Source organism: Chironomus tepperi, unplaced genomic scaffold (assembly GCF_022539635.2).
Source record: "Chironomus tepperi strain 1889 unplaced genomic scaffold, CSIRO-AGI_Ctep_v1 contig_11, whole genome shotgun sequence".
Classification (NCBI taxonomy): domain Eukaryota; kingdom Metazoa; phylum Arthropoda; class Insecta; order Diptera; family Chironomidae; genus Chironomus; species Chironomus tepperi.
The window spans coordinates 191,151-211,065 of record NW_027226133.1 but is presented as its reverse complement, the minus strand read 5'-3'; the positions used below and the strand labels follow the sequence as shown (position 1 = coordinate 211,065).

General features: G+C 28.2%; 1 protein-coding gene across 3 annotated transcripts in view; it reads left to right on the top strand.

Annotated features, from left to right (window-relative positions):
* The window catches only part of Rdl (Resistant to dieldrin), a 58,969-nt gene that overhangs the window by 14,311 nt on the left and 24,743 nt on the right, over positions 1 to 19,915 (top strand). For all 3 annotated transcript variants that reach the window (XM_070637010.1, XM_070637027.1, XM_070637018.1), the window contains exons 3-6: positions 3,359 to 3,459; positions 4,464 to 4,531; positions 17,529 to 17,755; positions 18,976 to 19,058. In XM_070637010.1, coding sequence (XP_070493111.1) covers positions 3,359 to 3,459; positions 4,464 to 4,531; positions 17,529 to 17,755; positions 18,976 to 19,058 — 479 coding nt within the window. The remainder of the gene's footprint in view (positions 1 to 3,358; positions 3,460 to 4,463; positions 4,532 to 17,528; positions 17,756 to 18,975; positions 19,059 to 19,915) is intronic.

Below are 19,915 nucleotides of genomic sequence, written 5' to 3'. Positions count from 1 at the left end.
CAAATTCAACTTTTTTTTTCCTCAATAATATTCATGTGTGCATATATATTCTCAAAACCATTGAGTGAGAAAGAAGAAAAATCATAGTTGGGATCACAACATGAAAGTTTATGAGGAAGTTGTGTGAAATAAAATAAAAAACATAACATCCAGCAAGAAACTTGTTTTTGTTGAATTTTATTGAGCATATAAAGCGCTCTTATGGTTGACTTGTTAGATTTCATTCATAAGAAATCAAAGATTGAAAGTTTTAACGACTTTTTGGAATTTAAAGTGATAAAAAAAAATGGCGACCGTTTGCATTTACCGATTGGAAAAGTTTTTGGTAAATAAATCGAGCTAGACAATGAGTTTGCAGAAAAAATTCAAGGTTATTGATGGAAAAACATGGCAAGAATGAAAATAAGAAGTCAATAACAAGATTTGATGGACTGATTTAGAGATTTTGAATGTTTTAAGTTTTAACGACAATTTGAGGTTCGAATTTATGTTGCAAAATGGCGGAAGCACGTGTTTCTCAATTAGAAAAGATTTTCGGTAAATTAAGTGATTCCAGGCATGAATTTGCATGAAATTTTCAAGGTTTACTAAAGAAAAACATGGCAAAAATCAAATGAGACCAAAATAACATCAAAAACTATAAAAATAAACAGCCAGACAAAACAAATTATAAATCGCACTGTCCGAAAGCTGCAAATGAGCTAAAAATTACAATAAAATGTTAAATTAGTATCCTATATATGTCTACTTTTCCTCTCAGTACTCTGAATTCTGTGTGTAATGTGTTGTGTGTGCAACATTTGATATCTCAATTTCGACATGATGGGTGCGGCTTCTCCCTGAAACTTTTTTTTCTTGCTTTCTTTTTTTTCCGTTTTTTTCTTACATGGTAAAGAAATTTTCCTTTTTTTTGCAACATTTCCTGCTTGAAAAACAAGAATTTTTCAGCTTTTTTTCGACAAACTTTTCTTTTGCTACTTTAAATCAAGACACACAGTCAAAAGAGAAGAAAAAAAGTGACTGAAAAAAGAAATTGAATTTTTTTCAAGGCGTGGTTCGATCTCAATTATGAGAAATAAAATTCTTCTTATTTAAAGCTAAAGCACAGCGACTAAAAAAAAAGTTGTGAAAAATAAAAATAAAAATCAATTTCTAGTATAAAAAAAAGTAAGCCAGCAGTCGTATTGGAAAATGAGCTCGAATATTGAAGGGAAAATTTATATGTGAACAAAAAAGAAAAATCCATGACACAAGCAATAGAAAAAGAAGAAATTCAGGGTATGGAGAGAGAGAGAGTGAGAGAGAGTAAAGTGATGAGAGACAGAGAGCATAAATCTCGATACTCGAGAAATAACTAAAAAAAGCTTTTTGTGAATATTTAATTAAAAAATGTTTTTTTTTTCATAAAGTGCACTTATACAACTCCAAATGGTACACCAGAAATTTTAATATCTACACACAGTCACTAAGCACAGTGACTGACGATTTTTGCGAGCACTCACTAGGGTGGGGTTGGGGGTGACGAGAGCGGCCGGGGTAGGAATGAGGATAAATTTTTCGGAGAGATGAGAAAAAAATTTTTTTTTATTAACGATGATGAACAACAAATTTTTTTATGGACGTATTCTCACTCTGCGTCGTGTTTTACTTACTGTGTGCCTCAATATCTATACGCCGTCGTTCTTTTGTTTCTTTTCTTTTTTTTTGGGTAAAAAGCACTGCGAAAAATAAAATATGGAGAAAAATCATTACAGATAAAAAGCTTTAATAACATAACTTTTAGGGTGCTGTATAGCAAAAAATCTCTCCTCTGCCACTTTTGCTGTTCCTTCTCTCCCCAATTTATACAATATTTTTTGTTCATTTTCGTAATGACGTCATGTTGTTGTACGTGTAGATATCTATAAAACATCGTGTATTTGTATTATTTTTTCTTTTCTCTTTTTTTCCTTTCGGATAATTTTCGGCAATCTATTCACATCCTCGCACTTGAGATTGTGTGTGAGAGAATGGAGCCAAAAGTACAGAAAAGAATTTTTCTTTTACAACAATCGTTTTGTAAGTTTACTAAAGCTTCCATGTTTTTATTATTGTGATGTTTTTAAGAAAGAATGGCACAAAAAGAAGAATGTATAAAAAAAAACGGCAGCCCTTGCAATGTGCCGTGCTGCTATGAGAACAATTCATCTTGTGCTGAATGAATTGGCTCAAATTAAACTTGTCAGATGAGGATCTGCTTGCATGTTTATATAGTCTACGTGTGACTTAAAGGGAGATACGAGGAATGGAATATGAATGAAGATTATTATAAAATATAGTAATAATATTTTGGATGGTTTATGAATCTTTTAGGCGCACTTATCTCGTCAAATTTAGGGGTTGAATGTTTGGATAGAATTTTTGAGGGTGTGAATTTTATGATTTCATGAATCTGAGTAGGCTTTGAGTTTTTGTTTCATTGTTTTTTCAAGTTATTTTGAATAATTTAAAGTGAAGAAATTTGAATTAAATTTGAATGGAAATGCAAAGCTTTTGGTATGTTTAGAATTGTAAGTCATTTTTGAATTTAAGGTTCTTACATCGCTAAGTATTCAAAATCATAGCTTTTTAAAGCTTTCACACATTTTGAACTCGATTTTTTAAAACATCGAACTTTTTTAATTCAAAAGTTCAAAAACATTCAAAATATCAAACTTTTTGAATTCAAAAGTTCAAAAATATTCAAAATAACAAACTTTTGAGTTCAAAAGTTCAAAAACATTCAATTTAACGAACTTTTTGAATTAATAAGTTCAAAAACATTCAAATTAATCAACTTTTTTGGCTCAAAAGTTCAAAAATATTCAAGTTAATGAACTTTTTGAATTCAAAAGTTCAAAAACTTTCAAAATAACGAACTTTTCTTTATCAAAATTCCAATTCTAACGAACATTCTAAATTCGAATATTTGAAAACTTCAAAAAAGCGAATCTCATCAATGAAGAAATTTTTTCCCACCTCAAAACGTTATTTGCAGTTATTTTCCTCTTAATTAACCAATTCCGTGTTAATATCTGTCAACACATAATCATTAAAGTGGCAATAATCAGTCCCACAAGTCGTCACATCAATTAAAGTCATAGTATTTTTAACGTTACGACTCAAACAATCAGAATCATGCCAGCCATGCAAAGTGAAAACACGATAACATTTTATTGTTTGATATAAATCTTAAGCAAAGCCAAAAAAAAAAAATTTAAGTCTACGATATTTTTTGCACATTATAGATAAAGATCAACATAATTCTTATTCTTTTTCTATTTTTCGTTATCTCATCACATCTTAATTTCATATTCTGTTTTATTTTATATCTTCGTAGGAGTGGCTCTAGCGGAAGTATGTTAGGCGATGTTAATATATCAGCAATTTTAGATTCATTCAGTGTTAGCTATGATAAAAGAGTAAGGCCCAATTATGGAGGTACGTACATTTATTTCACCAATTTATATTGTACATATAAAATATATTGATACATAGATCTTAAAAAAATTTATACCTTTTCTTTCCGATAATTATACATAAAATTATGTAATAAATTATAAAAATTAAGTCAGTATTTTTGAGAAGGAAAATTAATAAAAAAAAATTTTTAGGGAAACAAGCAAAAAAGTTTAAAAATGAATAAAAATTTAATTAAGAGACATAAAACTTCGTATAATGACCTATAAAAGCTATAAACACAAAAATTTGGTTATCAATAATCTACAGTTTAGGGAGGAAATTTTCATTATTATTGATTAAATCTTAAGTGTTTTTGATATATATGTCTTTTTTGCACTCGCTTTTGATTTTCCTTAATTAATTTTTCTATATATTTTTAAAAACCAACTTCCATCCAAAATAATGGAAAAACAAAAAAAGTATTTTTAAAGACATAAAAAATTTAATTTAATTTAAGTTATTTTACTTTTCCTTTAAAATTGAATTTGTCTCCGTATATATATGAATAATAATTTTTAAATAATTAGTCTGATAATTTTACTTGATTATAATATTGACTATCAATTAAGTCATTCAGGTTGTCGCAATTGACATATTTTGGGGTCACACGTGACACAACATTCGACCTTGCATTGAATGTCATTTACATTTTGGACATAACACTAATTAATAGGTGTTCAGCATCGAGTGAAATGACAAATTACGTATGATTGCTGAACATGTGCCTTATAGAGTGTCAATAAGCCTAGAAATAAGTATTTAAGCAAATCTGTAATTACTAATGATCAGAATCTAGGCTATTCAAGTCATAGTCAATCATTAATATATCATAAAAAACCGCAAACGTGTGACAGACAACAAACCTTAATTCATAGCAATATTATAATCAATCTATACATTACCAAAAAAAATACTAATCAAAAAAACAAAACTTATAGACGTATAAAATTAACTAAAACCAACAATTCTTATACGAATCACAGGCGAGCCAGTTAATGTTGGCGTTACGATGTATGTCCTCAGCATCAGCTCACTGTCAGAAGTTAAAATGGTACTAAAAGACTTGTACCTTTATCTCATAATTTTTTTTTTAAATATTTCTACAATCTATCCTTTTTGTTTGTATTATTAGAATTTTTGAGACCTTTTCTATTAGTATTATCTATAGTTGTGTTCCAATTTTTCCATAGCGCATTTTCCAATTAGATCTAAAATTTTACTTTGTTTTGCATGTTAATTTTCGAAATTTTAGTTGAAATTTGATTTGAAATTTGGATTGTCGTTATGAATTTAAAAATAGGAAAATGCGCTAGTTTTGCTTATCTAATGATAAACAAACATTCTTGTTTTATTATTACGATAAAAAGTAACAAAAAAGACTACAAACAATTTTGTTCCTTCAACTATTTTTTTAATTTTTGTTTTTTGAACAAATTATTTTTAATAAGCACATTGCACGCAGTTGTGAGTATTAATTTTGGGAAAATGTGTGACTTAAGTCCAAAAATTAATTAATTTCAACCATTTTTATGTGCAATCTAATTTTAAATAAAATAAAATTTCCCCAAAATTTAAAGCTCATTCAAAGTGCAAACAATTTTTATATACGAATCATTACAATAGATCTTCTCTTACATCAAATTAAGCATCTTATTCACCAAATCAATCAATCATTTAACTTAAAAAAAATTATGAAAACTAAACTATTAATATAAAAAATATCTTAAAGTTTGATGGCTCATTTGGAAGGGTTTTTGGGAGGACAGTTTAAGAAATTTTAAGATTTTATGAATTTTTAGAATTAAATTCAAGAATTTTGAAGATTTTTTGAAATTTTCAAATTAAATTCAGATAAAAATCTTCATGAAATTGTTAGAAATCCGAATTACACAAGGAACTTGTTCAATTCGAAATCCGGCACGAGTAAGGCATGAATCTGGCAAGATACATGATTCAAAGTGAATCTACAACCAAGTCAGAATCACGCTAGCAAGAAGCCAGACTTTTAATCGATGTAGCGATCTGTGCTATTTGGAAAAAAAAGGTTTGATTTGAAGGGTTGATCAAATTGAAGTTAGTAGTTTATAATTCACACTTTTATACTTAATCAAAGACATCCTGAAATCCTTAGATTTGAAAATTTGACTAAATTCCCCCTCAATGTCCACATCTAGTTAACAAAATTCCCAATAATTCCAAATAAACCAAAACATTAACTCTAAAAATAACTTTCAATACCAAAAATCATCCAAATGAGCTAGCACAAATAAAGTAAAAATAATCAAAAAAACACAAAAATGTTAAAGCTAAAAGAAAAATTCTAATTTTACGTTTAAAATAACATCAAAAGAAACTTGAGGCTTGTAATTTTATTTGTGTGAATGCCATAGCACACAATGACGAATTCTAGGTTACTACAACTCGATTCGCATACAAAAATACAAAAAAATCTCAAGGTTAAAAAAGGAAAAAGAAAAGAAAAAATAAACGATAAAAGTCAAAATATGCATGCCTTTTTAATATTACTTACATTCAAATGATTTTTAGTCCTTTTTATAGTTACTGCTTAATATTTTTTAACTGTTTTCTAATTGAGATAATATCAACGTAGAAGGTATATAGAAGTGTGTAATAAAAATTACAACAATATTAGGTGAACATTATCCTTCATCATAATTTCCTCGTTAAATAAAAGGAAAATTGTAATAATTGAGTAAAGTAATGCATTATATAATCAGCGATAATAACAAATAATAATACATAGTAAATAAAATAGTAATAACAATAATTTACTTTTCTTATCATCTCTCGCCTCCCACCAAAATCCTATTAAGGCAGTGGTGGGCAACCTTTTATTTTTCGCGGGACACCTTGGTGGATAGAATCGACTGAAACCGCAGATTGCATACATTTAATGACATTTCTAAATTATTTTAGCGTCACATTAGGTTGATATAGCACACAGGTTGCCCACCACTGCATTTAACGTTCATCATAACATTAATAAATGAAAATCTTAAACTTTTCTCTTTTTCTTTCTTTTTTGGATTTTTTATGGCCCTTGACATGATTTTTTGTCAGATTTAAGCTTCGTGTCGAGATTTGGATGTTGTAGTTTGATGATTTGCTAATTTTACATTTCCGATGCGATAATAAAAGACATTTTCTGGACAATATTTGAACATTTGGCTCTAACAGACTTTTGAGAGCTTGTTCACTATTAAAATACTAGATGAGGATGCTCGTGGGCATCGATCTCACCTTATTCTGCTCTTAAGAGCACACTCTATGCATACTTAGGTAGAAATCATTCATTTACAGTTCCTACTGCCAGAAATCACAAACAAACCTCTCAAATCAACACTTAATAAGTACAAAATACTTCCATTTGACCTCGTTTACACATTTGACCTCCTACGCTAGTGACAAAATTGTTCTTAAAATTGTACTTAATTAGTAAATATGAATGTATTTTGGTAAACAATCACGGTATATTCATGGGGTGCCTTATTCATAGTACACCGTGACCTTGCCACATGAAAGTTTTCTCATCATAAACATGACAAGTTTGTTTACAAATTAGGAAGGCTTTTTCATGGATATGGAATTGCTTTACATCGTAGTAAAGTTGAATATTTAATTTGAATTGCTTTACAATTAAGCAAATTAATGACGAAAGTTTGATTTTTAATCTTTTTTGATTTAATTCAATGACAAAATTTGAAGAATTTTCAAGCAAATCTCGTGACATTCAATCCATATTAAAGCATGCCTCCGTGAAAATTGCTAATAAATTCACATTATTTTGTCAAAAGCCACAAAACAACCTAGAACTATAAGTATTTCATATTTTCCTCAAACTATATCAAACAATTCATAAAAAAGTATCAAATTGTGAGCAAGACAAACTTTTCCAACAGCAATCCAATTTTCTGAATCTAAATTGCGTCAAGGATATTCATATATTTTTCACATTAACAATAAATAACATTTGGTACCCAATAATTTTGCAAGCATCTCAAAAAATGCTATTTTAAGGAGCATAAATGCAAGATGTTGAACCCATTCGGGTCCGTTTCTCGGATCATATCATGCTAAATAGCACCCGATGAAATTAGAACCATTTGTCGATAACTTTTTCTCATATCCGGATGATAATGAAATCAGTGAATTAATGTGACAAGCTATAAAAATCTGACAAATTCCATTCCAAGGGTCTACAAATGATGACGTGAAAGCTTATATTATAATTTGACCTTTTATTATCATTAATATCTTACGATTTATTGATTTATTTTATCAAAATTTTCTCAAAATGCGTTAGGCGATGGGACACAAACATACATTTAGACTTCTTATTCTTACTCCTCCTTCCAATGCATATCCATCATCTATATCAGTGGTGGACAACCTTTCATTTTTGCGGCACAACATTATGGCAAACCTCGACCGAAACCGAAGTGTGTCGAAGTGTTCCGAAGTATACCGAAGTGTGCCGAAGTATACCGAAGTGTACCGAAGTGTGCCGAAGTATTCCGAAGTGTACCGCGGCACGCAGGTTGCCCACCACTGACCTATATAATCATATTCATACGTCTTATATTTGTATTACGATAAATAAGTTTTCGCATACAATTGACCTCATTTTTCTTTTCCTTCATTCATGCTCTTATGATTTTCTATTTTCACAAATTCATTTTCCTACTTAAATAAATCGTAATTTTATTAATTACTAAAGATATTTTTAGAGATATAGTTGATTTGGTTTTCATAAATGTGTAAGAAAAAACAATGAAAAAAACATTTTTGTTATAACAAAAAAAACTCAAAACTCATGACAAATCTTATAGATTTAATCACGAAAGTGCAAATTTCTCAACACCTTGCATAGTGAGAATAATGAAATAACAAAATATAATTTTCTTTCTATTTTGCGCACACACCATTTTATACAAAGTGATAATTATTATTCCATGCAGTTCAAAATGTCGACTGAATATATTAAAATTAGCTATAATGTTAGTGTTACAAGAAACATTATCAAAAAAGAATAAAACACGAGAAGCAACAGAAAATCAGTTAACGATTTTGAATGAAAATTATGGAGAAATATAGTTTTCTTTTGAAGCTTTTAATGAGCTTTTTTGTTAGTCATTTTTACCTCCCTAAATGATCAGAAGAAGTTTTTGAAGAAAAGGAATTTGAGAAGTGCAAAAAGTTAAGGAAGATAAAAATAAAAGTTTATTGCTGGATTTTTGGTTTTATGAGGCTAGACATGGAAAGGATTTTTAGTTATTTTTTGGTGTTTGTTGGAAATTAAGATATATGAAAATTGATTCTTTTTATGGACTGAATATGTCTGACTGGATTGGAATAAATTATTGGGTATTTGAGGCTATTTATAGATTGGCTCTATCATTCGCTTCCGTCTGTCAATTTCCAATACCAAGCGCAATGCTGTCTCTATCTACAGCTTTCTTCCAAAAGTTCTTTGGCCGTCCATGAGCTCTTCTACCTTATTTAATCAGCCTCTGAACGGATCAATACAACCAGCATAATTCAATAATATATTCATCCTGAAAACCACACAATCCAAACTTTCTAGACCAAAAAAACCTTCCCAATAAGCTAATTAATTAATTATGATTCATGATAATTTTCGGACGCTTGCCTCACATGATAATTAAGTAGCCAAAAAGCCATTAAAGTTTTATTACATCTCATCTATTATTTTATGTGTCAAACTACGTCCAAAAACACCTCGAAATTTCCATGTCTACCAATTACACCAGAGAGTACAGTAAATTTTAATGAATTTATGCATTTTCCAAATGAAATTTTCTTCTTTTTTACGCAGACAATTATTCATTGCTTGTCAACATAATCCATCAAAAATATGAAAAAAAAAAAAAAGTTTTTGGAATTTTGTTGATGAAAATGTGAAAATTTCTCATGAAAAAGAATTTTAGATTAGCTTGGCAAAAGCCAATTAGTTGAAATAATAATATCAGGAATTTATTTAATGAAAAATAAAAAAAAATCTTTAAAGATTTTGTAGATGAAAATTTTAAAATATTAAAAAATGAGAAAAAATATCCATATTTTTATTATGGCTCTCCATAATATTTTGGCGTTAATTAAATGAAAATTGTCAATGTGTTCATTTAATTTTCCGCATCAAATAGTTCATGTTGATTGTAAATTATTAAAGTTAGGATGACTGTATGAATTGAATATGAAGCTTCAAATTGTAATGCTTCAGTTTTAGGAGTAATTAGTTTGTATTCTGGTTTGTTTTAAATTGTTAGGAATGCTGTGAATCGGTCGAAGATTGGCTGAGCAAAATACACAGTTCAATAGATGAATACAACATTAATTTCTTAAGTTCGAGGCTTAGTTTGGAGGATTTTTTGAATTTTCAATGAATATGTCTTAAAGCTCGCAGCTCGCACCTTTTCATTGTTAGACTCCAAGTGAAAATTAAGTCAAACGAGCCATTTGATAGACCTATTTAGTTATGTATTAATACAATATCTGTAAATAATGTTCTCATTAATCTGAATAAGTCTTCATTTTCCGAAATATTCAAAATATTTCCAAAATTTTTAATTTTTAACTCAAAAAAATTCAACTGAAAGTCTCGACGAAGAAGTTTGTCGATTAAGAACTGCTTATATACTTACTTATTTACTCATTACTTCACTGTTTGTGCAGATCAAGCTGACTCTTTCGCTGGTTTCCGTTTGCTAACTCACAATACTTAATGGAATTCCATCTCTATATATAGCTTCTCTTCATGAGTTCTTAAGCGTTCCTCAAGCTCTTTGGCCGTCAACAAAATTTGCTTCCTTTGGCTCTTTGGAACATGTACTTGAGCTCCTTGTTCGCATATGTCTTAAGTGACTGTCTATGCTACTAAAATTATTCAACTCCTCATATAGCCACCCCAATTCACGGCACATAGTGAGCCATATCAAAGTTTACATCCATTCAAATATTACATATTCATTAATTAATACCGCACAAACGTTTGCAATCATAAATGTCAACTCAAAAGCCCTCCTACAAATTAAAATGAATCTCATTGAAATAATTTTAATCAACATGAACTATCTTTGAACTTTCAATTTAAAAAAACTGCTGATTTCGATAAATGAATTATTGTACAAAGCTCAAAAAATTAAGTTTAAGATCATAATAACTTCCCAGCTAAAAGCATGGAAGGAAATTTTAAGTGTTATGTTTTACAAAAAGCAAAACATTATTTTTAACTGAATCGTTTCAATTTAATAACATTTTTAGGAGCAGCGATCGAAGTTGGGGTTACGATGTATGTGCTCAGTATAAGTTCCGTGTCAGAAGTTCTCATGGTATATAAAATAAATATCTAATAATAAGTTATTTTTTATACTTTTAAAATATATATATAAAATACTTGTTTAATCAAAAAAAAAGTATAAAAAAACTCGATATGTATCTCATGTTTTATGATTTCATGAGTGTAATGAATTCTATAATCGCAATATGTTTTATCTTTTTTTTTTTTAAATATATAAAAATCCATGCTACATATATATCTATGCAAATTGTACAGTTAATAAATCATATAAGAGAATATATGCCAAACATTGTGTCTATACATATTTGCAAGAAAAGGCTTCTTTGTTTACGATATATACATATTAAAAAATAATACAGAAACAAACTTATGTTTTACGTGTACAAAAAAATCTTTTTTTTTACTATTCATTTTTCTTTTCATTTCTTCCTTTTTCTTGTATATCCTTGAAAACGAAATAATCAAAAATATATATACATATAGTTTTTGCTAACTATGAAAAAAAAATTTAATAAGAAATAAATCGTTTTGTACTGTTGTTTGAATGTATTGTTTCGTTGTTTCACAATTTCTTTAAAAAACAAAAATCTACTTCCAAAATTAAAATTATTTGTTTTTTGATTTACGTCGTTAAAGGGATGGACACTTTTTTGTCATTTTTTGGTAGTCTTGGGATATCTTGTAGAAGTGGGATGAATTTCGAAAGTGATGAACTAATATTGCACTATTCCTGTTTTATGAATATTTCACAATAGTTTAAGATTCAATAGTTTTCAATTTAAGGAAAGTTTCAAAAGATTCTATTAAATTTTAAGAATTAATTCTTTAAGAATTAGTTCTTGATGAGTCTGTACACTAGACTCAATTAGACTGTAAACTAGACATTAACTTGTCTTTAACTAGTCATAACATATTTTTGTTCACTCAGGTGTGTGTAGATATCTGGTAATATTTGAAAAGTCAATCTCAACTGCACAATGAACAAACCCACCCTAATGAGAGTATTCACGGATAAAGTCAATCAATATCTTTGTCTGTTAGGTGATTCAGCTAAAATTACATTTCAATGAATAGATTATTTTTCTCAGTAACCATCACCATTAAAGGAATTCTGAATTATTTTAATATATAGTTACTTAAATATACTAATTCAGTATGTTGAGTAACTATATAGAGAACAGTACAATAATGATTTTGTTAGGAGAATCAGATTTTGGTGTCTTTATCAAGATAAAAAGATATTTCAACTATTTTGTCAATAAAGATCATATTTTTTTGCATTTTATGAAGAATCTGATCAATTCTATTTTCTAACAGTTCATGTTCATCAGGGCACCGCTAAGTTGCCGTATTAACGATTAAGTTGAAATATCGACATCATGATGACTATTTCTGATTCATTCTCACAACAAGAAATGCGATTCATTGCATTGTGCTGCTCGGGATCCATTCTCTTCAAAAAATTACTCGATCATTTTGACAAACAATTCATCATCACCACCTACAATTGATAAAAACGCCCAAAAGATATGCAAAACAAAAAATGACAAAAAAAAAAGTAAATCCCCAACCCCTGTCTGTTTTTACTTTTTTCCGTTCATCATATTTTCTTTCTCTTCCATCAGATTTCATAAATTTCTGAAGCAGTTCATTGCCAAATGTAATGAATATAATCAAAGTAATGGCACTTATACATCCATACGTATAAAAATTTATGAAATCCTTGAAACATTCCTTTCTTTTCCTTTTTTCTTTTTCTTTGCGTTTTTGTTATTACGTTATTATGGTTTTTTAAGGTTGAAAGCTCCTTGGAGCAGTTGCGAAAAAAGAGAAATAGACTAAAACAACTCTCGAGCATTGTTCCAACTTGATTTATTAGATTTAAAGATTTTTTTTACTTTATTTTACGTTGTTCTGAATGTTGAAGACTTATTTTGGACTCTAATGAAGCAGATATGATGGCACAGTCATTTCATTTCTGTAAACTAAAAAATAAAAAAAAAAACTTTTTCCATCCAACTTTTCGTTTGCTCGTTATTGTCTATATACACAATATTTTGTTACTTTTTTTTCGCTTCTGTTTCCAGAGCTTTTATCTCGTGACGAGAAACAAAAAAAAAAAGAAACTTTTGATGTCTTAGAGCTTAATTTACAGTTTTTTTTTATTTCTCTCTTTTTTCTGTTTCATTCTTAAAAATTTTCATTATATTTTTTAATGCTTTAATAATTAAATTCTCCCTATCTCACTGATCACTGTAAAGTCTGCTTTTATGGCCGTTCATTGCCTTTTTTTATTCTATATCTATATCTGTATCTGCTACAGTATGGAAATTAAGATTAAGATGAAAAAAATAACGTTAATACACAGTACTTTTGTAAATGTAAAGGAATGAGTGCTTTAATATCAATAATGATTCATTAACTAGCGCTGTCTGTCTTCCTATATATTTCTGTCCATCTATCTATCTGTTCAGTTATTTTATTTGTCATTATTTCTCATTATTATTTTAAGTAAGTCTGTTCCTTCCTTTAACCGTCAAACTTTCTATGATTCCCAAGCTAATTAATTAATTATTTTAATATTTTTTTTCTCATTGCTCACATCAGGATGATGATAAAAATATGTACAGTGATGATTCTGATGTTGTGAAGCCTAAATAATTCTATATGATTTTTTAGTACATACTCAAATATATTTATATATATATTTTTTATTCATACATTCCATGAACAGATCATGTGAATTTATTACAGCATTGTATCGTAATGTCTGCGTTCGTGTACACTCACTGAATAATTAATTATTACTTAACATTTTTTTTTTTGAGACTGGATGAAGTAATCGAAAGAGAAAAATAGTTATGATATCGCTTCTTTCAATTACGAATTCTTGTTATTTTTGAGATCTTTTTTTCTTTTTTTTTTACACTGGGGTGGGATTCTTTTCCATTAGTTCTACTCACTGAGCTTACATATAAGAATGAATTGCCGATTTTAGAATATGAAGTAGTTTGAGTGAAGAGTTGAAACTATTTCATGAAGTTTTTGGATACTCTACCTCGGATCTAATTGTTTTTGAATTAGAAATAAGAGTTTTTTGTAATCAATTAAGCCATTAAAGGCCGGTTAAGGATCAGATCCTTTAATAAAAATCGTAATAATTGTGAATTCTTTATTTCTTTCAAATCAATAATTGTAATTCTTACAATTTTATGAATTCTTGATTTCAAGAAATTGTAAAAAATCCAAATAGGCTTCTAACTAGTATTATACCTGAGCCTGAATCCATAATTCGTATCTAATATTCTTCATTGTTTGAATCCAAATTGATTTTTGTACCCTAATGTATATCAATATTTCCTAACAGTAAAGAAGCCAGCAATTAAAATTGAGGGTAGATCTGTTCTCTGGATTAAAATTCCAAATATTCTGTTTTAAGTTTTTGTTCCACATATAACATTCTCCACAATCCTTAAAAAACAAACCAAAAAAAATTTGCAAAGCATCCTAATTTTCATACTCACCACTTCGTCAATATGAAAATTAACCAAATAATTCCAAATTTGACAAAATATTTCGTAAAATCCAAAATTTTTGGAAATCATTTCAAAATTACACAAAAAATTATAATACTGATCACTAAATGTTGACAAATATATACAAAACTAATGAAAAAAGTCTATGCAAATCATAATTCATGATGAATATTTTAATTAGTTTTGAAAACTATCTTATAACATAAAACAAAATAAAAATTGAGATTTTAAAATAATGATTGTTTTAAATAAACCAAATATGAAGTGGCACGAGCCAATATTTCATATTACTATATTTTATTCATAACATAATAACCCCAAAACTTTATAAAACGTTGTGAATCTATTGAAAATTTAACAATTTATATTAAAACCCACACGTTAAAATATTTGTAAAATTTTAAGAAATTTCTCATGAAGAGGTAGAGACGGTTGAAGACGAGTAGTTCTAACAGAAAAGTACCTCACTTCAGTCGTGTATATTTTTTTTTTGTGGCGTGATTGCATCAAATCGAAGAAAAGAAAAAGTTCAAAAAAGTAACAAAAAAAACTTGACATAAAACCAATGAAAAACAAAATGAATTTTCTTCAAATAGTGGAAACCAAATCAAATTTTAATAAAATAAAAATGTGATAAAAAAATGTTATTAACGTCACCTTATGACGTGACCCATTGCCAATTGCATAAAAATGTATCAAAACAAATTTAAATTTTTTTTTACAAAATTTTTAAATAATTTTATTTTTCATCCAAAATAATATTTTAAATTAGTCAAGTTTCTCAAATTTCTCTCTTTAGTTTAGTTTTATACTTTTAATGTCTGTATAAGTTTGACAAATTTTTAAGACTTTTAAACTAGAATTTTTTAATAAACTTTAAAAGTTAAAAAAAATACTTAAAATAAAACAAAATGTCATGTACATAACTTAAAAAAAACTCGCATTTCATTTTGCATCTATTCATCCTAAAAAAAAAATCAAATTTTTCATCTATTCGCTTATAAAAAAAAATCTTTGTAATGAGTCCATTTTATTCACGAAAAAAAAGCTGTTTGAACACTATGAACGAAACAGAGACTTTATAACAAAAAGAGAAAATTCACTAATTTGTTCAACACTTTTTTTTAGTGCACTTATGTTTAATTTTGGAAAAGCTTTTAGTTTTTTTTTTCTTCTTTTTTTTTAGTCCCACCTTCTTTTATTTTCATACATTTTCCTTTTTCCTTTTATTGCCCGGAAGCTCTTTGTCGTAGTCTTTTTGAAAGCTTTTTCCTCAGCCTATTGTTCTATGACTGTAAATATGTTTTAACACTTTTCGAGATTGACATGTAATTTATAATTTCTAGTTTAGAATAATTACATTATATGCTTATCATGAATAATTTTTATATCATTTAATTATTTATATATTTTTACTTTTTTTTTGTCCCTCTCCGTTCTTTTTTGCTATGTTTATGTAATGAATGTACATTTTTTTTAACTTGCTTTACTTTTTTAATTAATGTTGTTGTTGTGTACATATTAATATTCTAGCATAAATTATGTTCATCATCAGAGTTGGATATTTCAGATGGGGTGTGGGTCTGTCTCGTGGGGAATTGAGTTGATGAAATTTATTGGTCAAATTTTGGGAATAAATTTGACAGTTTTTTTTAGATCCTTATCATATTATGCTACATGCTCCATTATTGAAGCTAATGATAATAATAATTTAATTTACATTAAAATTCCAATGGGAATTTGAGATAACAGAGCTTTTTGGCTTACGTGAGATTTATTGCATGAAAAGGCAAATCGAAGCTTTTTTTGATAAATTTTAAATTTGATAATTTTTCGACATTTTTAAAGAATTTGCTTTAATTAACCTAATGCTTGAATATTTAGACCAGTGATTCTTAGACTGTGCAGGATCATACACTGGTGTGCCTTATCAGGTACATAAAATAAATATTTGAATGAATTTTAGACTCAAGAATGCAGTTTTAGCTTCCAATTTAGAACAACAATGGTTTTATCTTAACCATCGCCAATTGGCATACATTTTATTGATTTGTCCAAGTATCTGCTACTTGGTTATAAGTATACTGCCAACTCGTCACCGTGGTGGCTTTACCCAAGGACAATCAAAGCTTCTTCAAAACATCAATGTTTAATTTGTAAGACTTTGGCAATTGGCCCTCAAGTTCAGTTCATTTGGCTCTTACTTACTAACTTTGCTAGTCGTACAGGTCATCTGTTATCCATGGCTTCTCTCAGCTGGCGTCCAAAATTGGCTCGATCGCTGGTTACTCTTTGTTAATTACCAATACCCACTAATTTGGCCTTAAATTCTTTATGGACTCAAATTTACATCAACATAAGTTCCAACCAACCCCAATATCGACTCTTAAATACCAACTCTGACGAAATCATTCAAAATGAGAGTTTTTCAAAAGTAAAATTATGAAAATGAAACAAAAATAATGTAACGATCATTAAAAATTCAAATCTTGACATTCAGTCATTTATAAATACACTTGCTTACGATTTGTTAACAACAAAAAAAAAATGCAACTTTTGTCCTAGTAATATGGATGAATGAATGAATGAATGAAACACATTAAAGAGTAAAAAAAAAATTATAATAAAATATATAATTTGTTGAATAAATTTTTGCCTGTTTGCGCTCTCTCAAGTTTATTTTTTTTCTGCGATTGTAACGACAAAATGGCATGATTGAGGTCATACTTATTCATGCGCCTTATAACAACCTCCTTTTTTTTCATCATCATATTGTATGTACATTTATTTTACTAGTTACATAGAGTACACGCTAGTATTTTTTCATACATAAATATGATTTCTGTAGATCTGTATGTACAGTCAGAATGAGAGAGTGAGAAAGAGAGAGAGAGAGTAAAAAGAAGAACAATATAAATTTACATGAAAAACTCACATTTTGAATAATAAATGTGTATACATAATGCAACGCTTTATAATTAAAATTTTAATGTTATGCTTAAATATTTAAAATTTATTCCAATATTATCATACTAATGGCGTTTTTTATTCATTTCTCTTCTACCTTCCTTCCTTACAATTCTAATAACTGCCATTCTACTACTGCTACCTACTACTCACTACATCTACCGTCTATATCTGCATACATAATATTATGTAACAATGTTACACAGGACTTTACGTTGGATTTTTACTTTCGTCAATTTTGGACAGATCCAAGATTAGCTTATAGAAAGAGGCCTGGAGTCGAGCAACTATCTGTTGGTTCTGACTTCGTTAAAAGTATTTGGGTGCCGGATACGTTCTTTGTTAATGAAAAACAGTCTTACTTTCATATAGCTACAACTAGTAATGAGTTTATTAGAGTTCACCATTCTGGTGCAATCACTAGAAGTATGCGGTAAGGATTAATGAACAATTTTTTCTTATTTTTCTTACGAATGACATTTTGTGTGTGAGAACTTTTTTAATGCAAATTTTCCTTTACATTTTTTTGAGTGCATGTTGAGCTTAATTATCCTTGAAATTTTTCTACACTTTGGAATTTTGTTGAGAAAATTTTTGAATTTATGGTGATTATTTTGGATTTTGGAATTGAGACTTGTATAAAGGAAAACAAGGGAATAAGGGAAAATTAGGTGAACAAAGTCATTCAAGATCCCGCTAAATAATGTAGGCCTAGGTCTGACTGCTGTGGATTAACGAACACACACTCGTTAAACTGTCATCAACCTTGAGACACGTATAAAGTTCTGGATCTTTCAGATTTGAAAGGCTTTATTAGATGTCTGAAAAATACAAATCGGTTGACCGATCACTGATACGGTCCTAGACTGGCTTCGACTTGACTTGATTCAGTTTAAATCTGGCACAAGGTCGGAGTCATACTGACCTGATACCGAATTTTGTATCAATTAACCGGCTTGTAAAATTGTTATGGTTCTTGTGCAAGTGTATTCAAAAGAGCGTCCTTATTTGTCTTGCCCTTAGTTTTCCGATATTAAAGAAATTCAGTTCAGGACGTTGCTAACTTTGGCAAGAAGCACTTTGAATCTAATTATGAAATATGCTTTGATGACTTCAGGATACTCAAAAGAATCCAAAAATTTGAATTTCGATATAAAATCAAATCTTTTCCTCCTGAATACGCCCCTGATTCTTATTGTTCAGAATTTTTGGTTTTTCACATTAGAATAATTTGAATCTAATCAGACTTAATTGCCCTCACTTTCATCTTTATTTGATTTATTCTAATCAGACTCATTTGTTCTGAAACATCAACAAAAACACAAGAATTCTGCTCATTCTCTTCGCTGAAACAGTGTTTGTAAGCACCATCTAATCACTCATCCAACATGGAACTTAACCTTTAACATCATGATTGGTGGTCAAACGATCGTTTTACAAAGCTATTAGCCTTTGATATCTAACCTTAAAATATTTTATAGCATAATCAATCTAGTCCAATAAGAACCCGATATTCAGCTAATTTTCTCAATGAAATTTACAAATAATTTAAAAATTTATCTTTAACTATTCTATTCTTCCTATTCAGCATATAAAAATAATTTAATATTTATTAAAATTCAAATAATGACACAATTTTAATAAATTTTTCAGATTAACAATTACAGCCTCATGTCCAATGAATTTACAATACTTTCCAATGGATCGACAATTGTGTCATATCGAAATCGAAAGTTGTAAGTAGTAAAATTTTTCAATTTTATTTTTGTCTAAAATTTATTTACTTTTAATAAATATATATATATAGACTATATATACTATTTATTATTTATAAAAGACCGCATTAAATTGCTATTGATAATGAATATTACACACATATGCAAATGAGAAAAATCTAAGAAAAGAATAAAAAAAAACAAATTTTTTTAGACCCTATTTAATAATAATTAAGGGTGCATCTTAACATAATAATTAATTAATTACTTAGATGAATAATATCACTAAAAACAAATAATATAATATTGAGGTTATACGGTATTTTACATTAAAAAAATAATAAAAAACAAAAAAATACTTCAAGTATATTTCTCGGAAAAAAATCATTATATATCAAGCAACGAGGAATTAATCATTAAACTAATTAATGATGATTAATTATAATTTTTATTTTTTTATCTACATAACTTAATGTATCCACTTTATTATTATTTTATATCTCATTTTAGTTTAAATTTCCTTGTTTATATTAATTAAGTGCATTTTTGAGTGATGAGACGAATGAATTGTGACGTTGGGGAGGATGCGGGGACTTTTGAGAGCTGTTTTTAATGGGATAAATTGGAAATTTTAAATTTTAGAAATGAGAATTAATTTAAAATAGATTTTTAGATTTGAATGTGATTTTTCGAAAAAAAATTTTCAATTTTGAGATAAAAGTGAATTGAATTAAAGTTCAAATCTTATTTTCCGATACTTTACTCAGAGCTTGACTGGGATTTAGTATGGAAAAAGTCGGCTCTAATGAATTTTGAAATTTTAAAAATTAATTAAATTTTAAAATCAAATTGTATCCCATATAAATCAAACTAGCGAA